The 24,817-nt window shown below is 51.7% G+C and overlaps 1 protein-coding gene across 4 annotated transcripts in view; it reads left to right on the top strand.

The window, feature by feature from the left end:
• Ablim1 (actin binding LIM protein 1) overlaps positions 1-24,817 on the top strand; it is a 221,084-nt gene that overhangs the window by 76,752 nt on the left and 119,515 nt on the right. For all 4 annotated transcript variants that reach the window (XM_055591552.1, XM_055591551.1, XM_055591549.1 and 1 more), the window contains exon 2: positions 20,775-20,909. In XM_055591552.1, coding sequence (XP_055447527.1) covers positions 20,775-20,909 — 135 coding nt within the window. The remainder of the gene's footprint in view (positions 1-20,774; positions 20,910-24,817) is intronic.

Raw genomic sequence — 24,817 nt, 5'->3', positions numbered from 1 at the left:
CAGGAAGTAGGTGTGGCGAAAAAGCATCTAAGCTGAGCTTTGACCCCAGAGCCCTCTGATCAACCGTCTTGGAGCAGGTAGCTCTTAGTCTGGGGCTTTAAAGACTGGGGATGGTTAAATATGTGGCAGCTCACAGTGGAAATCAAATGCTAGACAAGAGAATCTCATGTGAGAATGGATGGATGCTGGCCAGGGACCTGAGGGTAGAGTGAAAGGGTGGGTAAGTCGGACAGTCTTTCTGGGAGTGCCTAACAGAACATACTTGGTGGCTTAAGCAGAAGGAAGTCATTTCTCACTTCTGGAAGCCAAAAGTGCACAGTCACCTTTCTGTGATTTCTGCAAAGCTGATTCCTTCTGAGTCGGCCCTGAGGAAGAGCATGTGTATCTGCCTGAACTTCTGGCGTTCTGCCAGCCCTCCTCATTCCTTTGCTTGTAGAGTCATCATAGCATCTGTGCCTCCAAACCTGTGTCGCTCACACTGAGCATTTGCCTGCGTGGTTCCCACTTTCAATAGGGGAGCTAGTGAATGATGAGGACCCAAAGTAGTGACCTCCTCCTCCTTTGAATTTGATTGCCTAAGTAAAGACCTCTTCTCTAAATAAAGGCCGTAATCTAAGGTCCTGAGGGTTTTTGCTGGGGCTGGAGGTTGGACTTGGCAGCTCACCTATGTCAGACCTGGGTAGGGCTCAGGAGGACTAGAAGGGTCAGAACCAGCTTGGTCATAGGAGTGGGGAGGGAAAGAGAGGAGAGGAGATCGTTTTAATAAGCCTTGAACTGGTATACAGGAGAAGGCACTGGCATATGATGACAAATGTGTGGTCCAGCTGGTAGATGCTGAGATTTCACGGTTAGCTTGCAAATTCAAGTGTGCCCAATGCCATTGCGACAAATACTGCATTTACAAAGTTCCCACTGGAAAACTCTATAATTGTGTTTAAAAACAACAACAAAAAATCATGCATGTAAGTTCCCGGTTCTGTGTTGGGGTGCATTCATAGCAATCCTGGTGTGCTGCACTCTTAGGGTCTTCCATTCCTTTGGAGATGTCTGTGGAAAGCTGATGCTACACCCTGCCAGTCATGGCTGCTGTGTCCAGCATCCTCCAGGGCCTGACACATTTACAAGCCATTGCCCTTTTGGTCCTGGCAGCCCCCAAGGTGGCCATGTCTCCAGTGTGACTTACAGACTGGCATCAGGGTCACCTCTGAGTCACACCCCTCCCAGCTGGAAACCTTAAAAGAAATGACAAGGTTCAAAGCTCCCTGCTTGTCCCCTTGACAAGAACTTCCTCCCAAAGCCTGTTTAAACCAATAGTCTTCCGTATTAATGCTATCATTAAATCTGAGACTGAACACACCTGTAAACAAAAGCTTTTCATATTCTGCCTTTAGCCTTTCAATGTCTCCACTCAACAGCTGGGAGAAAGGGGTCATGGGAGTCGAAACATGTTGAGAGAATTCTTAGCCAGAAGAGAGAAGATCTGGGAGTTTTTCCCAGCTCTCTCCCCACCTGACTCCCAAACCTCTTTTCTATTTGCAGTCTTATGTGAGGAGATGCCCCCTCCAGCCTTAGCCGTGCTGCCCTGTGAAAAATACGAGTGTCCTCTTTCTTTGTGTTGTCAAAAACTTAAGCCCTTCCTCCTTCTAAAGCTTCTCAGAGGCCCATCCCTTCTGTGAATTCTTCCCAGATGACTGTTCACCCGTAAGTCAATAGCAGAAAGACTAGACATTTGTCACCTGTGTGGCCTGGGCACACGCTCTGTTCTCCTCAAGCATGGCCTCGTAGATGAACTTGTAAAACAGCCTGGAGAGTTGGGAGGCACTGCTGCCTCGGGTGGTAGCTGCTTTCCCATCGGATCCTGTTTCTCTCTCACACATATCCAGGCAGACAGCACCCACCCAGGGAACACACTCCGCACAAACCCACTGTTGCCTCCTGAGAGCTTCTGGGACAGTGGTTCTTTCAGTGTGTGTAAGGATTCCACGTGTGTCTGATGACCACAGGGTCCTCTTTCAAGGCCCCTTTCTCAGTTAAGAACCCTTCCGGTTCAGGGTTGAGTGTTCAATGATTCCTGAGCAGCAGCTGATGGCCAGGGCCCTACCCCCTGGCTTAGTCTACTTTTTCCATCGTGCCTTACCTTGAAAAGCCGAGGGTTTTGTGGCCATTATTTTTGTGTCTTGGTTTGGTTTTAGCTTTTGTGTGACACAGTGTCTTAATATGAAGCCCGGGCAAGCCTCAAACTCATAATTCTTGTGCCTCAGTCTCCTACATGCTAAGACTACAGGTGCGTGTCATCATTTCTCTTAACCCCAAGGCCTTTAATAGAGCACCAAGGACGTTTCCTAAGTAAGGTGTAAAAGCAAGTTACAGATTAAAAGGAACGCCATAGGCTACCATAGTTTCACAATCGATGGTCTTCATTGACGACTTGGTCACACCACTCACTCATGAGGTTTTCATCTTGGGAAAGCTCAGGTTTTTGACATAACATTCCACTCAGGACAGAAAAAAAAATGCAAGTGTGAATTCTTCTTACAAACCCAGGTGCCGCTCTCACCAGTGTGAGGCTGACAGCGACCTTCACCCCAGAAGGGCTGTGTGCAAGATGTAGCTCCCAGGTCTGAGGGAGAGATGGTCACACAGAAAAACATCACAGCAGATGGCTGCCCGATGCCACCAACTCATTGAGGTACAAAAAGTAATGTAGAAAAGCAAATCTGCCACAGCCACAGCCAGACTTCGGCTGCACAGGTACATACACGGAAGAAGGGATGTGCTCACAGTTTTCCCAGAACTCCTGAGGGCAGTGTTTTGTGAAGTCAGGACTCCTCAGAGTGGACACAACATGTGCTCTGCTCACCCTGCCCCATCTTTAGCTGCTCAGGGACTCCGGGAAGGGGCTCTCATACTTTCCATACCTGGTCAGTCAACAAGGGCAGATGAGCAAATGGTGTTTTATCACCAGAATCCTCATCAAAGGCCATTGAGCGAGGCTGGGGAGATGGCTCAGTCAGTGTGGACCTGGACTCAGTCCCTAGCACCCCTGTAAACCGAAGCCATTCTTGGCAGCACACATAGCAATTCCAGCGCTGGGTGGGAGGAAACCGGTAGATCCCTGGGGCTCCCTTGGCTATCCATGCCAGCCTTTTGGCAAGTTTGGGGCCAGTGAGAGAGCTTTTCTTAAAAAACACAAAATGTACGAGATCTATGGTATCCGAGCGTGACCTAAGGTTACCCTCTTGCTTACACAAACACACACTTGAGCATGTGCATGCTCCAGGGCTCGCCCTGCCGCGACCCATGTCATGGCATCCACTTCCAGGTGGTGGCTTCTCTGTGCCACATTCACAGGTCAGCGTTGGCTGGGAAATGAGGGGCCCGTGACAGTGAGCATTTTCTGAAACCAGCATTAGAGAGCCGGAGGCCTTTCCAGGCGTTTCGCTGATCACAGTGGTACAGGGGCCCTTCCCGCAGTGGTTAAGCCTGATGCAGGGCAGCTGAAATTAGCCCAACATCCTATCTCGTGCGTTGAGCCGAGGTCGGCTCCAGTCTGGAGGAATGTTTATGCAGGAGCTGCTATTTCAAGGGCAAGTTTTGGTAACAGTGGGGAGAGTGAATATTTGTTACATGTGACCTTTTTTCTCTGAAACATGTTTTTGCACAAAGTGACATGATTCATGCTGTTTGGGTCCTGACATGATTAATATTATTATGGCCCTGTGTACCCAGGGGCACAGGAGTGAGTCTGGGTCCCACTGTAATCAAAGAGGGTAACTTGTTTGAATAACTTGGGTTTATCAAGGAAGATACTAGCCAAAAAACCCCATAAGAAACAACAACAACAAAAAACCCACCACCATCCCCACCACCACCAACAACAAAAAACTCCAGGTAAAGTGTGGTCTAGGGCTGAGTTCTCAGACTTTATCAAGCAGAATCTCCTGGAGGGAGTTCCAGGTCCCTGTGCCCAGAGTTTTTGATCCCCTGGATCTGGGGCAGAGCCTGACCCTGATGCAGGGACTGGGACCTCGTGTGGGTGGTCCATGGTTTCTGTGGACACAGTACCTATCCTGCTGGTGGCTCCCCATCTTCCTGTCACTAATGTCTATTCCCCTGAAAACCTCATCTTCCTCACAATGACCAGGTGGCAAAGAGAAAGTAACGGACATCTTGCTGGCCTGAGGCCCTGCTGTGCAGAGCAAAGCCCTGTTACATAACAAACCAGCCTTCTGTGACATCTTTGCAGCCAAGGAACTGCTGTGGTTGCCTGGTCCCAGGTGCTCACAGTGTGGGAGGAAGTTACAAGGTAGTTTTGGGGAGAAGGGTTGGAGCCCACTGGCTGCAGGAAGGTTGAAAGCCATCATGCAGGTGTGTGCAGATATGCACAGGTGACTTGTTCTTTAGGCATCGTTCAGAATTCAGAGTTGGGGACCATGCTTCCTAGGTTGATGGCTTTTAACCCGAGATGTGGAACTCTCAGGTTAAAAGATAAGACATTCAGTGTTTCATTTACAAGACTACAGCCCTCTCTTTAGTCTTTGGAGAGCCAAAATACATTATTTTTAAAATGTGGGGTGTTTCATTCATACCACTAAATCCAGCTACACCCAAGGCCTCTCTATCCTCCTTTCTTTCTGCTGGGAGAAGTAGAAAAAACACTAAGAGCAGTGGATGGAAATCACAAACAGCAAGGCTGTTCCTCACTGGAATGAGTGATGGGAAAAGGGGAAGAGGGTTGAGAGCGCCCCCAGAAAAATAACAGGGGCTCTGGGTGCCCAGGTCCTGGGTGGGGAGTGCGTTAGGTGGGTACCTCCTGTTCACAGAGGCAGTGTGCTAGGCCGAGGTGCTGACCATGCACCCCTCCGCTCTTGCTCACCTGAAGGTGCCAGCCCTGGCTTGGTAGTGAGCCACGGCTGTGGGGTGCCAGGAGTGGCCGTGGCCAAATCGGTTTTAGTGAGGTCTGTTTAGTTTTGGTTTTGAAATGGGGTCTCATGTAACCCAGGCTGGCCTCAGAATTGCAGAAGAATAACTTTGAACTCTGACCTTCCTGCTTCAGGCTCCCAAGTGTTGGAATTTTGCCCTCCTGTCACACACAGACACACACACACACACACACAAACACACAGACACACACACACACACACACCATTTGTGGTTAGCAAGAAAAATCTGAGGATCTCTCACCTTCACTAGGTTAATGCTCGTGTCAGGAGTGGTGCTGGGAAGCCTGCAGCTGTGGAGGACACAAGGTGACAGGAGGGGGTGGAGACAGTGTTTTGTGGGGACTCACAGGAAGAAGGCTCTGTGGGGCAGGGAGCACTGACGGCGGGCTGTCAGGGCCGTGTAAGCTTCTAAGGACAGGGAGGGCATGGTGGTTGTTCTGTGGCATCGCTCACTGGACGATGAGCCAGTGAGTGAACGAATGGTCTATACGGGTGGGGGAGGGACTTAGCTGGGAAATTATTTTTCAAACCCTGTGTGAGAAGAATGATCTATATACAGAAGGCAATAAAATACTGTGACAGTGTGAACGTTAACTAATTCATGAAGGCAGAGCAGCGCCTGGCTGACTCTGTGAGGTGGTTATGGCGGGCTGGGCTTTGAAGGATGAAGAGGAGTGTGGCCTTGGATAAAGGATTATTGAAGGACTCTATCAAACTGATGAGACAGAACCCATGAAGGTAGGTCCTAACTAGAGAGATGCAGCTAGGTGAATACATTAGGATGTGCTGTTCCCAACAAATAGAGCGGGGGCGAGGGATGAGGTGGGCTTTGTGGGTCAGATTGGATGCCAGGGGGACGAGAAAGGGTCACGTGTATATGCAGAACCTCGGAGAACAGGCAGGTGACCTAACAAAGTAGAGACAGGCACGCTGGAGAGGATTGCCGGCCACTCCCATTGGGGACCAGAGTTGACCTTGAGTTTTCAAAAGCGCGATGAAAGTGTGAAAGCACTCCATATATTTAGATGCCAGGGAACAATCTGAACGTTTGTACAAATTAATTGTGTAGCCCAAGCAGAAGGAGCCTGTAGCCAGAACAAGGGAAAGAGACCTGCCCCTCCCTGGCAAGTCACTGGGCTTGGGCACTGCTGCCCACTAGTGTCCAGAATAAAGATGGGGGACTCAGGGGAGGCCCCGTGGTGCCCAGGAGTGGCTGCTTAGCACAAATGCACTCAAGGTGCTTCTGTAGACTGTCTCATGCTGCTTGGTTTAGGCTTTTGTTTTGTTTTGTTGATCTTTGGTTTATATAGTTTGGTAGTTTGGTTTCCATTTTTTGTGTGTGTTTATGAGGGGGTTTTGTTTGTTTTCTGCTTTTGTTTATTTTTGTTTTGTTTTGTTTTTGAGACAAGGTTTTTCTGCGTACCCTTGGCTGTCTTGTACTCCATTTATAGACCAAGCTGGCCTTGAACTCAAAGGAATCTACCTTCCTCTGCTTCCTAGATGCTGAGGGGCTTTTATGTGTGTCTTTTTGTTTTGTTTTGTTTTGTTTGTTTTTGCTTTTTAAACAGAGAAAGGAAGGACCCAGAGTTGTGGGGCAGGAGGTGGGGAGGGTCTGGGAGAAGTTCAGGGAGGCAAGGTCAGAATGTATTTTATGAAAAAAATAATTTAAAAATGGATAAAATAATAAAAGCTATTGCTGATTTTAAAATGTCATGTAGGCATCCAAGCCCTCATTCTCTGCTCTGTTTAAAACACACTGTTGGGACCCATACAGCTGACTTTGTGCTTCAAAGCATCAAGCCCAGAAGTTTGAAATCTGCTTGATCCGCATGTATACACTGACATTTTCTCTTACTTTATGTTGTGGTCGTCATTGTTCTGAAACAGTCTCACATGGCGCAGGCCGCCTTCCAGCCTTGTTATGAGCTGAGGATGATTTTGAACTTCTGACTTTCCTGCCTCCATCTCCTGAACTCCAGGATTGCAGGTGTATACCGCCAGACCCAGTTCATGGAGTGATGGGGGTTGAATCCAGGGGCGATGCGTGCTGGGGAAGCACTTTGCAGCTGAAAACTGAGCCCACCATCTAAGTTTTCCTGAATGAGAGCAGAATGGGGTTTTCCTGTGGACAAGCATGCCTCCACACTGGTACTCTTGTTTTAGAGCTGTTGAGCACATTCCTGTTAAATACGTGACTGTTCACTGGGACTATTAAAGTTTCAACAAGATTTCTGAATCCGGTGGATCACTGCCCTAAGCAGGCCGTAGCTACTCGCTCATGCCTGGGGTCACCCAGCCATGACCCAGCCCTTCACTTCCACTCTTGGGCAGAACATCTAGTCCAGCACTCATTTTTTACATATCAAGGCCTTTCTGGAAAAAAAGAAAGCTTTGAAGCTTTGGAGAGAGCCCTCCCTTCCCCTCAGGAGTGTTTGAGGGGTGAGAGGTTGTGGCAGGATCTCCCCTGCAGCAGGAAAGGCTTGGCTATGCCTTGTTTTCGGGGCACGTCTGTCCTCATTCCTGTCTTTACTCCGGAAGCTCTCCTGTGATATACAAGGTTCAAAAGACTTTGGGATTTTTGCAGCCAGAGCCGGAGAATGGCTTCTCACTGTTGGAGAGAACCAAGAGCAGCCATGTCCAGGGGAAGTCCTTCCTAGGTCCACCCGTTTCTCACTGCCTATACTTCGCCTCAAGCTTGTAAGCCTGTGATGCCACAGTACCCCAGCCCACAGGAGGCAGCTTCCCCGTGGCCAACGTGTCCTACTGTTCAATGATGCGTCTTCCGTGATAACTTATCTGCTGTGCTCTTGATGCTCGTGTTCCTCAAGTAGCGTTTGGATGTCGATTTCACCTCTATGGTGCGGTGAAATGTGATGTTTGCTTTGGAGGCATGTTGACGTCACAAGGGCTGTGGCTCTAAAGTGCTTGTAGCCATGTGGCTCAAGTCTCTCTCTGGAGGAAGCACCCACCTATCCAGCCATCATGCTGGCTGTTCCCCATCGTAAGGCCAGCTTACGGGTTCTTTAGCTTTCCCGAGGCTCTGGTGTCCCTCCAGCCCCTCACCACAGGTAGCTCAGCGGGAAGTTCTGTTTTAGGAGCCTCTGGCCACAGGGCTGAGGTGGAGCTGGGGTGAGATGCTTTCCATACACTGCTTCAGATTTCTGCTGGAGACGTAGCCTTCCTTTCATGCTGCCACAGATACCTCTGCCAAAGACACAGTGAACCCTCGGTTCCAGTGGAGACCAGTGTCTCGAAACCAGGGAGAGCAGCTCCTGAGACATGACACCTGAAGAGGGCAGACCTCTGACCCCATATACCACAAATCCATGAACACTCTCATGCACCCTCACATCCCTATACATACAATGGCATCATTCAAGACGCAACCTCAGTGGCTTTTCCACCTGTGTCCTGAGCCCCTCCTAGCACCTGAGTCTTGTAAGCAATCACTCACCCAGTGACACGTCCTATTGTTTTTACCTCTGCAACCTTTGCTGGTTGATGCCAGGGCTGATGGTCCTCCAGGAAAATGTGTGTTTGTGAAAACTCCCACAGGAGGCATCTGCTGGGTCCGATGTTCAAATTTTGTTCAAATTTCTTGCAGCTGCATCTTTGCTGGCTCCTTTCTAGTTGGCAGTGGCGAGAGCGTGAGGAGGACGTGTGTCCCGTGGGTTGTGCTGACGGGGAGGGTTTGGTGAATTTTCTGGTGGGAGGTAGAAGTCTGGGTGATTCCTATTGTGTGTTGTGTGCAGCGCATTAGCATGCAGATGCGGAGGCGTTGACACTAACAGGTACTAGCCAAACCTGTTGCTTTGTTTGAAATCTGCAGAGACAGTGAGTAGCTGCCTGGGGGTAAGCAGAAGGAGGCAGGGCAGCGTATGGGCACAGACTTCCTTTGGGGGTGCTGAAATGTTTCAAATTCAGGTTGTGGTGGAGGCTGGAGGATAGCTCAGCTGGTAAAGAGCTTGCCTCGAAACACCAGCTCCTGAGTTCCAACCCCAGACCCCACCTAAGGTGAGAGCTGGGTGTGGTGGGGCACGCTCATGCACCAGGTGACAAGGACCCTGTGTGTGGATGTGTGGGAGCTCCCTGGTGGCCGGACTAGCCTACATGGCGCATTCCATGCCTGTGTGGGGCTCCGATTCTAAGGAATCGTGGATGATGCCTGGGGGATGACACCCAAGGTCATCCATCGGCTTCCACACACATGTGCACCGAAGAACGCACACACAGACACAAAAGAATGAACCTGGGAATGTGCACACACAAAAATCCGATAGTGGTGATCACTGCAGAATTCAGCAACTCTACCAAGGACTATCCAATTGCACCCTTTAATGGGTGTGTTGTAGGCTAGCCCAGTGTCCCCCTGAAAGGATTAAGAGCAGAACTGCTGTCTCAGTGCCATGCATGCTGAATGGTGACTCGGAGCTGGGGGATCCTTGGGAGACACAGACAGGCACCATTCCTGAAGAGTGGAGCCTGCCGCTCAGCATAAGCGGGTTGAGGAGATGTGCCCTTCCCTATGAGCCCCGATTCTCCCACATGAAGCAGCCAGGCTCCGAGGGGCACTCCTCTATCAGTGGCCCTGGACACTGCCATCGGTTCTACTTCTAGGCTGTCCTGAGCAATAGGCTGAAATCGGGCTTCATTGTGCAGAGGAGGACACCGGGGCTCAGGGATGGAGGGCACGTGATCACAGTCACGGCTGTAGGAGAAACGGAGCTAGGAATAGGATGAAGTCATCTATCCAGCACCCCGGGCCAGCCCAGCTCACTACATGCCCACGTGCCCAGGGGAACCCATTTTCTTTGTGGTGTGAACTGGCACTCCATAGAGAGGACCCGAATATTCACTCCTTGCAGCCCTCATCTCAAGACACCAATGAGAACCTTAACTCCTAGGTTCCTTGGTTCGTCCCTCAGGGACACGGGGGCCACTGCATTCCCCACCTGAGACCCCATTGCTGGCCTCGCTTACGCTGTCCTCCTGCCAAACCCCATTTCCTAATGTGCCAGGCACATTCTGTCCTCCCTACCCATGGTCACAGGTCTCTTCTCTGCTTCCTGTGAGTTCCGCCTGCCTCAGTGGCCCAGCTGCGCCATCGGCAAAGCAACTTCTGCTCTCCTGCTCACTAGAGCAGCCCAGAGCCCAGAGGCATGCAGAGTCAGTGTGTTCACACTGGGCTCATCAGTGTTCACATGCTTCGGTAGACACATCAGGTCAGAGTGTGTTCACACTGCTTCAGCAGGCATCGGAGTCAGACTGCGTTCACACTGCCTTCGGGAAATTCACTTTGTCTGAGAAGGCGGCTCCAGTGTTTCCGCCTCTGGTACTTTGCTCAGAAGAAAACCATTTCCTTCTACTGAAAATAAGAGGGTAAAGAGTCACGGGGGTCACTGCTGTCTGTCACCTGGCTGAACCTTTCAAGGTGACAGGTATGGATTTTTCGTGTATCCCTTTGCTTGCAAAGGCCACACCCTACAAAGCTATGTCATACTGAGAGCTTGAACAGGCTGAACTTCAGGTCTGGGAGGAGCCAGGAGCGAGCAGCTTTAGAGGCTGTAGCTTGCCTGGCATCGCTCTTGGCACCTGTGCACATGGACGTACGCTTTAGTCTCCCAGTGTGATGCAGATGCTAGAGACAGCTGGGGAAGGTGAGTCTGAGCGTCTGTTCCCAGAGCAGGAGTGAGACAGCCTTTTTGAGAAAGGTCAAGTGCCTGTAGTACAACTTACACCCAATATGCTGAAAGAGCCTCAGTCTGCTGGCAGTGTGACCTTGGGACAGCTCAGGTAAGTGTTTAAGAGTCGGCCTTCCAGCAGGCATGGAGGAAGATGATGATGTATAAAATGCACCAATTCCCATGGTGTAAATCTCCCTACCTCACCAACCTTTAAGCCACCAAACAAAGCCGTTGGCTACAGCCAGCTGTCTCAGAGTCCCTGAAGGAGCGAACTGTGACCTCTGACAGCACAGTCCTCCTAGCTGTAGGAGGACTGTTGTAATTTTTGGCCACTTCTTAAGTAGTGTGACGTGCTGTATAGACAGTAACCAGCCCATAAGCCTGCCTGGAGTGCTGTAGTTAGCTGGCAAGAGCCTCCAGCTGTGTCATGGGACACAAGGAAGCAGAACACCAGAACAAAGACCATTGGCAGGCTCCTCGTGAGTTCTGTGTAGGGACATTCCCGTCAGCACATCAGGTCTCCATGTCTTACTGTTTCTCGTCTAAGGGGTCAGGGATAAGGGGTGGGGCCGGGGTGGAACCCTCAGCCTGCAGGCTACTCACCCCGACGCTCTCTCCTGACTCACATTCCCATGGGTGGCTCCAATGACATGGCAGTCCCTTTACCTCACAGGCAGGCTGGCCTGGCCCTCTCCCAGCCATTAAGATGTTGTCACCTGCCAGGCGGCCTGGGCTTGATCCAGTTCTCAGAGAAATTTCTGGCGCAGGGTCAGTTAGAGGCCTCGGTTCTGTCATGTTCCAGACCTTCCTGCCTGTCCTTTGTGACATCCAGTTGACACAGGCTTTGGTGCCCTCAGGAAGAAGTGGGCTTCACGGGGCCTCGGGAGGATGTGGGGGGCTGATGACGGAGGAGGCCTGAAAGGGAAGGCAAGCTGTTGTGATCCTTGGGACTGCATTAGGACTGTGCCTTGAGGTAACATTCCAGCAGTCGGGAGAGGACAAAGGAGGTGCTTGCCTGCGAGTCACGAGTCACAGCGGGCAGCACAGGTGTGCCCAGAAAGTCACCTTTGAAGGGAGGGGCGATAGGGCACGCTGACGTCACAGTGCACAGGCAGTGGGGCTTGGAGAGCACGGGAATCACACGTGGGTCACCTGGGGCAAGGCCCCTCAGACGGTTATCTCTGGCTCCTCCCTGATTTGAGCCTGGGCTGTTTGTGTCCCGGGAGCCGGCAGAGGGTGGGCACAGCTTCCGAGTGGAGAGCCACAGCTGGCCAGGGGACCAGAGCCCACCTGGGGCTGCCGGCACGAGGGATGACCGTGATTGCCACGCTCACAGGTACCGGAGTGAGGTGGGAGGCCGATGCTGGCACCATGGGGAGCGTCTGGAGCTCCACCCCTCGCCGCGGCAGGAGCCACGCTGCTGAGCAAATGGTACATTAGGCCCCAGTGCATTTATTTAAGCACTCGAGTAAACACCCTCATAAACACCCGAGTTTCTCGTTTCCTGTCCATTCTAGCAAAAGAGGGAGTGGGAGGTGGAGAGCACAGCCCCAGGACGTGTGCTTACGCTTACACAGCGGCAGAAGCAGGGAGTCCTCCAGGAAAGCAGCAGCCGCGGCAGCACACTCCCAAGGGCGTAGGAGAATCTGAGTGTGCGTGTGTAATCGTGTATGTGCCCAAGGGGCAGAAGCCAGAGTGTGGCACTGGTTGTCCTGCAATATCATGGTCCCCCAGGAAGCTCGGGTCATCCCTGCTCCCTAAGCACATGTACCGCACCAGGCTGTGAGTGTGCACATGGACCGTGCCAGGCTGTGAGTGTGGAAGCTGGGACCCAGACTCCGGTCCGCCCTGGGCAGAGCAGGTTCTCACACTAGCCGCCCCCTCAGGCCCTGGAGTCAGCCTCATCGTGTGATTGCAGCAGGCTCAGCCTTCGAGGCCCTGGCCGTGCGAGTGCCCCCTTCACTGTCTTTCCACACACGTGAAGCAGCTCCTGGGTTAGAGCGCTCACTTGTGTGTTATCTGTTCACCAGCAGGCATCCCTTGCTGTGACTGCAGCCGGGTGTTCTCCGCTGCTGAGGGGGCCGGTCAGAACCTAGGGCGTGTGGCAGAGCCCTGGCACGCTGGTCAGGTTCCTCACGTGCTGGCTGACGCTTTCCCGTGGAAAGCCTGGCTGCCCACGGTTTCCAAGTGTGAGCCTTGGAGCACACCATTTCAGACGTGGAGTCCTGGGCAAGTTGCTCACTGCTTCTTGTCTGGGTTTCCTTCTGTGCAAAACACGAACAGGGGGCAGCATCCCGCAGGGCACGAATGGGGAAGGTCTCGCCACGGTTGCACATGGGAGAGTGCCGTGCCCAGTCACGGTACGTGCTCAGTAACTGTGAGCTGTAGCAGTGATTGACTAGAGTTCTTGTGCGTGTGTGTGTTCCTGTGTGTTGGGGGGGGGAGTGTCACGTATGCACGTGTGCAAATGTGTAGAAATCCAAGTGCATTCTCAGTTGTGTATTCCCCAGAACTGTCCACCTTCCTTTTGAGACGGGGTCCCTGGTTCTTCCCCGGGACCCTCCCGGCCCAGTTCTCCAGAGCTCTTCTTAATGCAAACCACCATTCTGCGCGCCGGCCCCAGCAGTGCCCACGGGTCCTGGAACTCACTCTCAGCCCCTCAGGCTTCCCCTCCACGGCTCTTAGTTGCTCACTTGCCGGCCACAGGCTTGGGATCTCGAGACCTCACGTGCCCCAGTCGCCATGCTGAGAGGTGACGCTGGGCTCCCTCACAGCCACTGGACAGAGAGCAGAGAATGGAGACAGCTCAGCTCGCTCTGAGGTCACAATGTCCACGGCCGTGTGGGCCGTGAGCACGGAGCTTGTGGTCGTGCGGGGACAGGGTTTTTGATGCATCGTGAAGCAAACACAAAACGAGAGCCAGCCACCGTAGCTTCCGTCCTAGGGCTCCTTTTGCTGTGGCTGGACACCCCAGCCAAAAGCGCCAAAAGCAATTGGAGGAAGACGGGGTCTCTCTCCTTTTACATTTCAGGCCATCCCTGAGGGAGATCAAGGCAAGAACTGCCTGCTGAGAGGCTGCTCCTTGGCTTGCTGCACACGGCTTGCTCAGCTTGCTTTTCTGTAGCCTGGGGCCATCTGCCCCACCATCCCCCACCCCCATGCCCACCCCACATCCGTCACTACTGAACAGACATGCCCGGAGGTCTGTCTCAGGGGTGCTTTCTCAACTGCTTTCACTCTTCCCAGGGACCCTAGGTCTGTGTCAAGTTGACAAAAAAAATAAAACAAAACAAAACAAAAAACCAACCAAGACAGTGGTGGTACACAGTCAGTGCTGGGGGATACCCAGACAACGGGAAATGATGGTGCCAGTAACAGTGAAAGGGCCTGCTAACAGTGGAGCCTGAGCAGGCGCTCTGCTGGCGAAGTCTTCACTCGAGAGCGTGAAGCCTGAGCTGGTTGCCAGGCCAGGGGCCCACACGGTGGAGGCCGAGGTGTGCCGAGGCCTCAAGCTGTGTGGCTAGCTGCCTGCTGCATCCCGGAAGGCCCCGTGCCCTGACAGCAGCAAAGCTGGACACAGCCTGAGGAGCGATGTCTGAGGGGCCCCCTGACCTCCGAACGGGATCGTGTGCACCTGCACGCTGCTTACACACATGTGCAGACATGTGAATCGGGGAGGCCGTTAGGAGGCCGCACCTGTGCAGCCTTCCGGCCGTAACTCCAGCCAGGATTCCCTCTTTGACGGTCAGCAGGTAGACCAAAGGGCTGTGTGTGTCCAGAGATTCCAGACTCACGTATCAAGAGGTTTTGGACTCCTGTTTGCTGACCATTTACAGCTTTCTGCACTCTTTCTGTCTGTGGGTCACATGACTCCAGCCACACAGCCGGAGCACTTTTCCTCAGCTCCGACAGAAGTTTCCTCACAAAAGAATCCTCACTGCTGTGAAGATTGTGGCCTGCCTCCTGAATCAGTGTGATTTGGCAGTTTTCAAGACCCCATAAGCACCCCCTGCCCTTTTTGTGTTTTTTTGAGCAGAATTGGTCAGAAAGGATATGGGAAAGGAAACCTCTGACCCCTCTATGCTATCTCTAAAGCCCAGGCTGTGTCAGAACCTGGGGCGTCCCGGTCTGGACCTTGTCAGTCAGGTTGGATTTGGAGAGGGGACATGCAGGAGCCATTTTAAGCGGGGTGTATAGCGTACTCGGAGGCCTTGGGAGAAGTGTCCCTACAGCTCGGCTCAAGAGAGATGTGTGTGACAACGATCCCTTGCACAGTGTTCAAACGCTTGGTGTCTGGCGTGTTCAGAACTGCTCCCACACAAAGCACTCAGTCACGGAGTTCCACGGTAGCCACCTCCATGGCTACCGTACCGGCATCCCTCACGCCAGCAGAGAACCTTGATGTGTTGTCATCGGAGAGCTGGTGGAGGTTTTCTGTAGTTGCTTTTAGGTATTAATCTTTGTTGTAATAAGCCAAACAATGTTCCTTACATCATCGAGTAAGGTCCCTGTTCCTTAGTGCCATGTCTTTAATTTTTTTAATTTATAATTACATCATTTCCCCCTTCTTTCCTTCTTTTCCTCCCTGATCCATGGTCTCTTTTTCTTTAATTGTCACCGGTGCTTGTATGTAAACATATAAATACACCTGCCCAGTCCATTTAGTGTTTCTAATATGTATATGATTTCAGGGCCAACCACTTGGGATTGGATAACCAATTAGGGTGCTCATGCCTGGGGCAGGCTCTGCCCCACCTCCTGCCCTCAGCATCCTTTAGTAACCTGTGGCTCTTTGTCTGGGCGGGGCACCATACGATTTCCCCCTTCCGTGCCAGTATGTCTGTGGGTATTCTTGTGGAGGCCGCCATGTTGCTGTGACGTCATAGGAGACACAGTGTCACAGTTTCTGGGCCTCTGGCTTTTGCAGTCGTTCCACCCCCTCTTCGACGGTGTTTCCTGAGCTTTGGTTCAGAAGCTGCGCTCCCCAACCACGGTCAGTTTTCTCTGCCTTTGACCAGTTGTGATTTTGTTTTGTAATGACCTTCACCCATGGCAAAGAGCAGCTTCTTTGATGAGGGATCTGAGTCTCACTCGGCAGCACCGAGAGCCCATCAGTGCACTGTTATATTTAGACATCACGTGTCTCTCCTTGGCTTTCTCTCAGCTGCGGTAGTCTCACAGACTTTCTGTATTTTTAATGAGGTTGAGCATTTTGAAGAGCACTGGGTGGTACTTTGTCTGTCTGTCTCTCCCTCTCTTGTGATTTTTCTAGGATTTGAGTAAGATTATGATGTTGTTGTTGTTGTTGGAAAGAAGAACACAGAAAGTGAGACTCCATCCCATGATATCAGAGGACCATCCTGTCACCATGGCGCAGCACTGTATACACTGACGTTGGCTTTCTCCACAGCAGTTATTTCCTTCCTCTCCCTTCCTGCACTGTTCCCCAAGGAGGAGAGAGTAGCCCACACACGGCCACAGAGTGGGAAGCCGTTAGCCTGTGAGCAAACGGCCCTTGGGAGGTGCTCTGGGGACGAGAGGAGAGCCCCGAGCAGGAAGCTTCCAACAACTGAGCAAGAGGTGGAGGGCCTGGCTTTGGCTGGCAGCAGAGGATGGGACATGACTGTGGACAGGAGTTAGTGGGAGCTGGGGAAAGTGGCATCATTGTTCCTTGATTCGCTGCCAACTGTCCGTCTTGTCTGTGTCACCTCAAGTGAGTCACGACATTCTTGAGTCTTCCTTGGTCTCTTGGTAAAAGTAGGTTGTTGGGTCCTGTGTTCTTCCCATGGAGACCTCTGAGAGTGAAGTGAGGGAAGACGGTGTGACAGTATCAAAGCCATCAAGCTGTGTCACATCAGAGGCTGAGGGGGGCTGTGGCACGGACGTTTCTGAATGTTTCAGGGGACAAAGCCCATGGGGCACTAGAGCACTGACCTTCTCATGCAGGTCCAGGGTTTTTCCAGCTCTGGTGTGTTTCATTTCCCATGAGCCTCTTCACAGGCCCTAGTCCTGTCATCTCCATGCAAGTATGGGCAAGCAAAGCCAGGTTGGCTCTGGATTCGGTTGGAGGGTGCAGAGGAGGCTCCGTGATGGCCTCTGAGGGAGGACGCCGAGCAGCTGGGGTCTCCTCAGTGTCTCGCCATCTAATCACGCCCCTGGAGTGCCACAGGTGTGGCTGCTTAGTCTACTTGAGTGTAAAAGTGAGCGCACGCCCCTTGGGCGTAGCTGCAGTAGGCAGGGTTGTTAGTGTGCCCTGGGGAGGTCTGCGCCCAGGGCAGGTTCTTTTCTTCATGTTCTTCAGAAAGTGTGCAGCTGTGTGCTGGGGCTCCCTGCACTTCTCCTGTTTGCCAATAAGGTGAACAAGCCGTGGGAGGCCTTCATGGCTTCTGCACTCACACCCTCACCTTCCGGGGCAAAGCCTCGGGCAAAGGGCACACCAGCCAGGGACAGGAACACGAGCCCTTATTCCTCAGTTTCCCCATCAGTAGAAGAAGCGGAGCCCGCCCAGGCTCTGATGGAGGCATCAGAGTGAAGGTTAGCGAAGGAGCCAGTCAGCTGACACTGTGGCTGCAGCACGGCTGTGAGTGTGCTGTGGGCAGCTCTGCACACCTGAGGGTGCAGCGGAGCAAACATGGCCATTCCATTGGTAACACCCAAACCTTCAAAGGCAGCCACAGAAACAGAACATCTTTGTTCGCCTTGGGAAAGGAGGAAGGTCCTTTTGTCTGCATCAATTTTGTCCTGTGGTGTGACAGTGTGTGTGTGTGTGTGTGTGTGTGTGTGTGTGTGTGTGTGTGTGTGTCAGGATGTGTGCATACAGATGTGTGCACCTGTGTGTGTGTGTGAGAGGGAGAGAGCTCGAGAGATCTCACCTCCACAGAGACACCGAGGAGGCAGACATCTTCCTTCTCTCACTGGGAGTCGGCCTGGCTGACTTAGCAGCATGAGTAGAGTCAGGAGGAGGCTGGGATGCCTGAGGCGTAAACTCGCTCTCTGTTAGGCATGCCCTGCGTCCTCATGTTCCTGAGAGGCTCCTGTGGCTGTGGCGGCACACACCCGCAGGGGAAGGGGGCCGTCTGGAGGGTTGTGCTCTTTTTCGGCAGGCCTCCTCAATGACAACAAGGCTAATACTCAAGGCAGAGTAGTCAGGGGTTAAGGCCTCGCTGGTCTGCGGAGGACCTGAGTTGGGGTTCCCGGTACCCACGTGGGGCACCCCATGGCTGCCTCTCACACTCCAGGGAGCCATCACTCTCCTCGGGCCTTCCTGACACTGCACTTGCTGCACAACCCCCCCCCCCCCCACACACACACATACACACATACACAACTAAAATAAAAGTAAAAACACTATTTAGGAACAAATGCTAGAGTTCTTCATCGGGAGTGTGGGTAAGAATGCTTGAGCAATTTGCTAAAAGGAGGTCCCTGGTCTCTGCACATGCGCAAATGGAGAGTTTTTAAAAAATCATTTATTTTTGTTTATTGCTTGCCTTAGGTTTTGAGACGAGGACTCACCGTGTTCTTCCGGCTAGCCTGGAGTTTCTGGTCCCCCTGCCAGGAGCACAGGGCGGCATTTTAATGCGATTGTGTGTATTTGCGTGAGCAGATGTGGTGTGCGGCATATCTGTCGCCTTGGACACGTACCGCCCTTTGCGTTGTGTTCCTTGTCACTTCCTATCCTCCTGCTGTCTTGAAATGCTCAGTTGTCAACCATGGTGACACGCTGCGAGTCTTTCCGCACACCAGCAACACTCCTGGAAGTGTTGACCATCCCCTCTTCATCATCCCCAGGCTCTGACAACCACGGCTGCCCTTGCCACCTTCCCAGGGTATGTCTGGGAACAGGCGACCTGTGTCTCTCTGCGCCTGGCCTTCATTCCTTCGTGTGGTGCCGCCTGTCACTGTAAGAGGCCAGATTCCATTCTTTTCTAAGGCTGAATACTATTCCGTTGTGTAGATGGCTAGGCTGCGTTTTCCTCATCGACTTCTTGGCCATTAGCAGATTGTGTGTCCACTGATCTCAACTCCTCCAGGTTTCTACCCATATTCGGAGTGCTGGTTGGAACCTCCGTACTCTTCTCTATATAACACTCGTGTGCGCTCTCACTGAGTGTGTCTGGGGGTTCCGGCTTTTCTGGGAGGCCCCGCCTGCCTTTCTTAGTTTTCCTTAGCTTTCACATGATAGCCTTTGGGGATGAGGTAACGTTTCCTTCCAAAGCAGAGCCACGACGGTTTAGGATTCTAGGGTCAGCACAGTTACCTTGGTGATGGCCAGGGTCCTGGGCCACCTGGAGACATGCACTGCCACATGCGTGTCATACGGTGCGTGGCCTATGCTGTCAGTGTTCTCTCTGGAAGCTACTTCTAGCATTGCGTGTAAAATTGGCTGACTAGATAGCTTACTTGTAAGTTTCCTGCCCTGCCCTGACAGTCTGCAGAATGGGCGCAGGAGGCCTAGGTGTGGACCTGTACACACACACTGGCTGCTGCCATGCGCAGGCTGCAGCACCTCCTCACCCGCCAGCGGGGGGCTGCGCTGCTCACCCCCGCCAGGCCAGGGTGGTGCAACAGGAATGAAATGACTTAGGTGTGCACGCCAGCACAGGATTGGCTGGGGAAATCGAAAGCCGCGCCTGTCCCCACCAGCATCTGGGGGGGAGCGGGGGGCTGAACTTTCTCTTAACGCCCACGGGAATAGATCTTCGGCCTTGTGGCACATTGCTCTCAGAGAACTTGATAGCATGCGAGCCCCTCCTTAATTCCTGTAGAAAATATGAACTTGAAGGTAAATACGGGCTTTCAAGAGAGAGCCTCTCAGGTAGATACGGGAATGCAGGGGGCCTGGGATGATGGGATCCCGGCGGAGGTGTGAGAGGCGGGTCACGGAGTAGCCCGGGCTGCACCTGCTTGCTCTCAGAACCTCACAACAAGAGCCTTGTTCCCCAGACACGGGCTGGGCACCTGGTTGTTGGCATCATCTTGCCCAAACTCTTCTCAGCAAAATGGGGGTAGGGGAACGCTCCATGCAGGACAATACGCCACTGTGCACGCCACAGCACACAGCCAGCGCCTCGCCTGCCGAGCTCTTAGTGGTCTTTCTGCCTTGGGTCTTAGTGGTCTCACGTTACCTGCCCAGCGCAGTTTTCCTACTTGACAAGCTTTTAAAAATGCCATTTACTCATTGTGTTGGTTGATCAAGTGTCACATGGACTCCAGGGCTCTTCACCAGCAATGAGGGCCTAATGACACTCTGACCAAGGAAATGCAAGCCTTATGCTTGGCTCAAACCTCGCTGCCTCCCTGCTGCCTCTCCGAAGCTCAGGCTGTGCACCCTACTCTGAGGCCAGGGCAGCCAAAGTAACCTTCCATTTCTGAAAACTGTGCTCTGACTCTGAGAGGATCCGCTCCTTGAGCCCCTCATTCGCACCAGGCCTGCTCCAGTCCCCTTTGCTTTACAGGCAAGGAAGCAGGTCCTGTGCAGAGGGATCCAGGCCGCCCAGATTGCTGTTACCTTTAAAGGTTTTGCTCATAGCGTGTGTGAGGAACTGTGCACACCATGAGAGTCCTGTAATGGGCCTCCAGTAGATCAAGTCCCCACATTAGGAGAGAGAATGTTCACTGATGACGTGAGAAATGTTCACTGATGGGAGAGAAACTGTCCCATACTGCCCGAGTGTTTACCAGTTCATGAACATTCTGCTCTGACAGGGGAGCTGGGACATGAACTACAATTAGGAAAGAAACCAAACAGACTGTAAGAAATGGTCGCATCTCTAAGGAACCAGTGATTTACAGAGCCTCCTTCTGGAAGGCGTTAAGTCAGCAAAAGATGTCACAAACTGAGAGCAAAATGCAAAGTGGGACAAGATTGTGTTTGTCATGACCCAGTGTGTCCCTGAGAAGCTGAGGCAGAAGACAGGAAGGTCCGTGACGAGCAAGCTTGTATGTCCCCAGAGGACTTCAAGGCTTCCACTGACCCATGCATCCGTGAAGCCAAGGTCTTGGGGTCCAAGGTCGTGGGATGGGGTGCGTGCGCCCAGCTCATGCTTACTGAGAGGCTGTGGGGCTCTTTTGCCACACTTCCTTGTAAAGACAGCGTTCTAGGAATGCTTCCTCTTCAACTAAACCTTTTGCTGTTTCTTTCCAGTGGTCCATCCCCAGGACCCTCACCACTCCTCAGAGAAGCCTGTCATTCATTGCCACAAATGCGGGGAGCCATGCAAGGGCGAAGTGCTTCGGGTCCAGACCAAGCATTTCCACATCAAATGTTTCACCTGCAAAGGTACAGTACCTCCAGCATCCTGCTCAAGGGTGTGTGGCCGTCGGGACCCACAGGCCCCAGTGATGTCTGCATGTTTTAAGAGGTTCCTGATGCATTTACCTCTAGTTTATGAGTAGCTTAGACTTCAGGGAGAGAGAAAACCCTTTCAAGGTAAAGCCTTGGGGCAGTCATTGAGGTTCTGAACCTGAGGGGGGAGAAGCTTTGTGGAAATACATTGAAAATGGAGTTTTGAGATTTCATATTTCCTATTTTTTTTTCTCTATGAAAGAAGAGATTCCTACTAACGTAACTTTGTTATTCAGTGTTTATGGAAGGACTGGAAATATTCACTATGAATTCTCAGGGCTGGAGAGATGGCTCAGTGGAGAGGAGCACTTGCTGGTCTTGTAGAGGACCCAGGTCAGTTCCCAGCATGCCCTTGATAGCTCTAATGGTCATCTGTGGTTCCACGGGATCTGTCACCTGCTTTGGGCCTCAGTGAACACATGTGTATATGCATGATACACAGACATGTAGACAGACATACACATAAAATAGAAAACACGAAACTTTTGAAATGAAGGGTTGGCTGCTCAGTCAGTGTGTGTGTGCACTGGTGCATGTTGAGGAGCAAAGATTCAGCAGAAAAGCAGCTCTGCACGATGCAACTTAACAGTGCTGTCCACTTGCAGGACCGTGTCCTGCAGCTCACCAAGGCTGGATAGTTAGTCTGGACGCTTTGGAACGCTGGGTCCGCAAACTTCAGGGAAAGCAGGCAAAGAGAGCACTTGATACCTGTCTTTACTTAAATTTGTTTTTGTTTTTCTTTTATATGTATTGGTATTTTGTTTGCATGGCTTACAGACAGTTGTGAGCTACCATGTGGTTGCTGGGAATTGAACCAGGTCCTCTGGAGAAGCAGCCAGTGCTTTTAACCACTGAGCCATCTCTCCAGCCCCTGGTGCATGTTTTGAGAAACAGGTCACCAGAGTTCACGAAGTGTCTGGGCACATGTGATGTGCAGCTGGTGATGTAGGGAGGGAGGAACAGGAGCCGCTGAGCCTGCTCCCTGCTTCCCTTTGCACCTCCCTGCTCTCACACCTCGTCTCTGCACACCAGGCTTCCCTGTGAGCATCCTGCTACCTCAGCCACTTGTTCACTGCCCACAGGTTCCTGGTGGCTGGTAAGGGGGTAACCAGGGTGTGTGAAAGAGCAGGATGCTTCTCAGGACTCAGTTTCTCCCACCACACTAAAGCTCTCCAGGAGAGAAGCTGGAAGGAGGGCAGGCAGGAGTTAGTGTCAGCTAAGCTCGGTGCCGAACATACTGTGATGGTTAACCATGTCTTACAGGCACAGTCCTTGCACACATTCATTGCAAGTGCTCTTGCCACAGGAAGGGACTGTGTGACTCTGCCAGCTGCTGGAATGTTCACTAGTTCAAGGATAGGAAGCTGGGCGTGGTGGCGCACGCTCACTCCCGATCCCAGCACTGAGGAGGCAGAGGCAGGTGGATCACTGTGAGTTCGAGGCCAGGCTGGTCTACAAAGTGAGTCCAGAACAGCCAGGGCTACAAAGAGAAACCGTGTCTCAAAAAAAAAAATTTTTTTTTAACTGTAGTGATGATTTTACTATATACACAGAGCACCATGTGTCTACATTAAAGATACACATAAACTAAATTTATTTAAAAGAAGTGTTCTAATACACATAAAATATTCAGGGATTATTTGATCCTCCTTATGAAGTGCTCTCTGGAGTAAGTGTGGCCAGCTCGGGTTTTGGAGAGCCCTTACTGATCCTTGGAAAGCCTGGGTCAGCTGTTCCCGGGCGACGACTATTCAGCTCCACTGTGGGCCAGAGTCTTGACGTGCCTGAAGCAATGTAGTCTCGGGCGGGTCACGCGTCTTTCTGTGACTTAGTGCCGTATTTATAGAATAAGCCTTCCATCCCCTCAGATCTGCAGCGTGCACGGGCCATCAGCTGGAAACCATAGGTGCATACAGTACAGAGCCCAAGAACGAGGCTTCCTACGTAACATGGCTGAGAAATGGTTTCTGGTCCCACCCAGTTTGGATAACGTGGAGTTAGCATTTTTTTTCTTCAGCTTTTTGCTCATGAATTTCCAGAGACATGGCTCAAGAAACAGATAAGGCAGGAAATAAATGTAGCATGTGGATGGCTGCAGCCATGCATGTGTCTGCGATTTCCAGGGAGCTTTGAGAGATTCACGCACATGTCCCTAACCACGGTGGTCCCTTGGTTTTTCCTGTTTCCTGGCCTAAATCCAGTGGCTGAGGATAGCTTCTTTATGTTGGAAATTTGTACCTTGTACCTTGTTTCATGCTGTAAGTGTTTCCCTGAAGTGATGAATATTTTTCTTAGACTGGATCCTGTTTTTAGAGCATGTGCCTATTTCTGAGGAATTATTTATTTGGCAGTTTAACAAAAAGTTGCTAAAGCAAAACCAGCCATCCACTCTTGTCAGTCTGTCTCCTTGCGCTTAGTTGTCAGTGCGTCCTGACTGTGTCCTGACCCTCTGGGGCCCATCTTTCACTACTGGAGATGGTTGAAGCTCCCATATGGCACCCTGTAGGGGATCTGTGGCTTCCCAAAGATGCCAGAGCTGCATAGATCAGGATTCAAAGCCATGTGTGTGACTCAAAGTATTCTAATAGCAAAAAGGGACAATTATATTTAATTTTCATAATATGTTTTATTTAGCTATCTGTGTCAAAACGGCATTTTAATTAGCATAAATTGTTGAGCTATCTGGCATTTTTCACCCTACTTAACACAGGCCAGTTTGGCCTCGTCCTGTTTCGAGTACTCAAAAGCCACCCGAGGTGGTGGTCTCCACATTGGACAGCAGCCTTCCACAGACTGCCTGAGGCCTGTGTTCTCATGGCTCTCACTCCAAATTCTTAGGCTTCCTGTGGGAAGGGTGAGCATTGCTTCCCCATGCTGGCGCCATCACTCTTCTGCCTCTGTTTTCCAGCTGGGGGTAGCTGGGGTCTGCTGCTGTTTTGTGGTTTTTTTGTTGGTTGTTTGGTTTTGGCTTTGCTGAGTGTCTGGAGAAACGGGGGAAGGGATAGTATGAAACGGCATGGAGGGGAGAGCCCTGCTTGGGCATCTCAGCCAGTTACCCTCCCACTGACCAGCCTGTCTTCCACCTCTTCATCCTTTCCTTCCTTCTCTCCCTTTCTTTCTCCTTAAATTTTTGAAATTATTTTATGCATATGGATGTTTTGCCTGCCAGTCTGTGCATCCATCTGTGCAACTGCCACAGAGCCCAGGAGAGGGTGTTGGATCCCTGGAACTGGAGTTACAGACTATTGTGAGCTACCATATGGGTGCTGGGAACCGAACCCAGGTCCCCTAGAAGAGAAACCAGTGCCTTGCCCACTCAGCCACTTCTCCTGCCCCATTCCTTTCTTTTTTCAATTCAAAGACTGCATGTTTAGAGCAATTTTAGACTTATAGAAACAAACAAACATCCTGTACAGACAGGACCATTTTTCCATCTGCTGCCATTTTGGTAGGACTCAACTCTCCACAGAGATGTCTCTCAGGATGAAGGGCCTGTAGGGGGCAGCAGTGGCCACCTCAGAAGCACTGGCCTCTTTCTTACCCACTCCTGACTGCAGCTCAGTCCTTACACTCATTTCATGTTTTCCAGTTACAGCTGGAATCTGGTTGTGCTGTTCAGACAGCTGGTGAGCCAGCATCTTGGGGTGGAAGATTTGGGGCCGGAACATGTGCCAAACACACTCTTGGCAAAAGCCAGCTCAGCGCTGACTGTGAACTCTCACTGCCCTGCTCTCACCTCACCCCGGGCCTGCTGTCCCTCACACATGCAAACTATGTCCACAGAGCTTTATTTCTTGAGTGTGGCAAGGATGTTTTCTGTGGTTAGAAAGGACTAAGATCCC

The sequence above is a fragment of the Psammomys obesus genome, unplaced genomic scaffold, assembly GCF_907164565.1.
Source record: "Psammomys obesus unplaced genomic scaffold, mPsaObe1.curated_primary_1811, whole genome shotgun sequence".
In the NCBI taxonomy this organism is placed as follows: Eukaryota; Metazoa; Chordata; class Mammalia; order Rodentia; family Muridae; genus Psammomys; species Psammomys obesus.
Note: the sequence above shows the minus strand (reverse complement) of the source record. Positions and strands in the feature narration are given on the sequence as shown.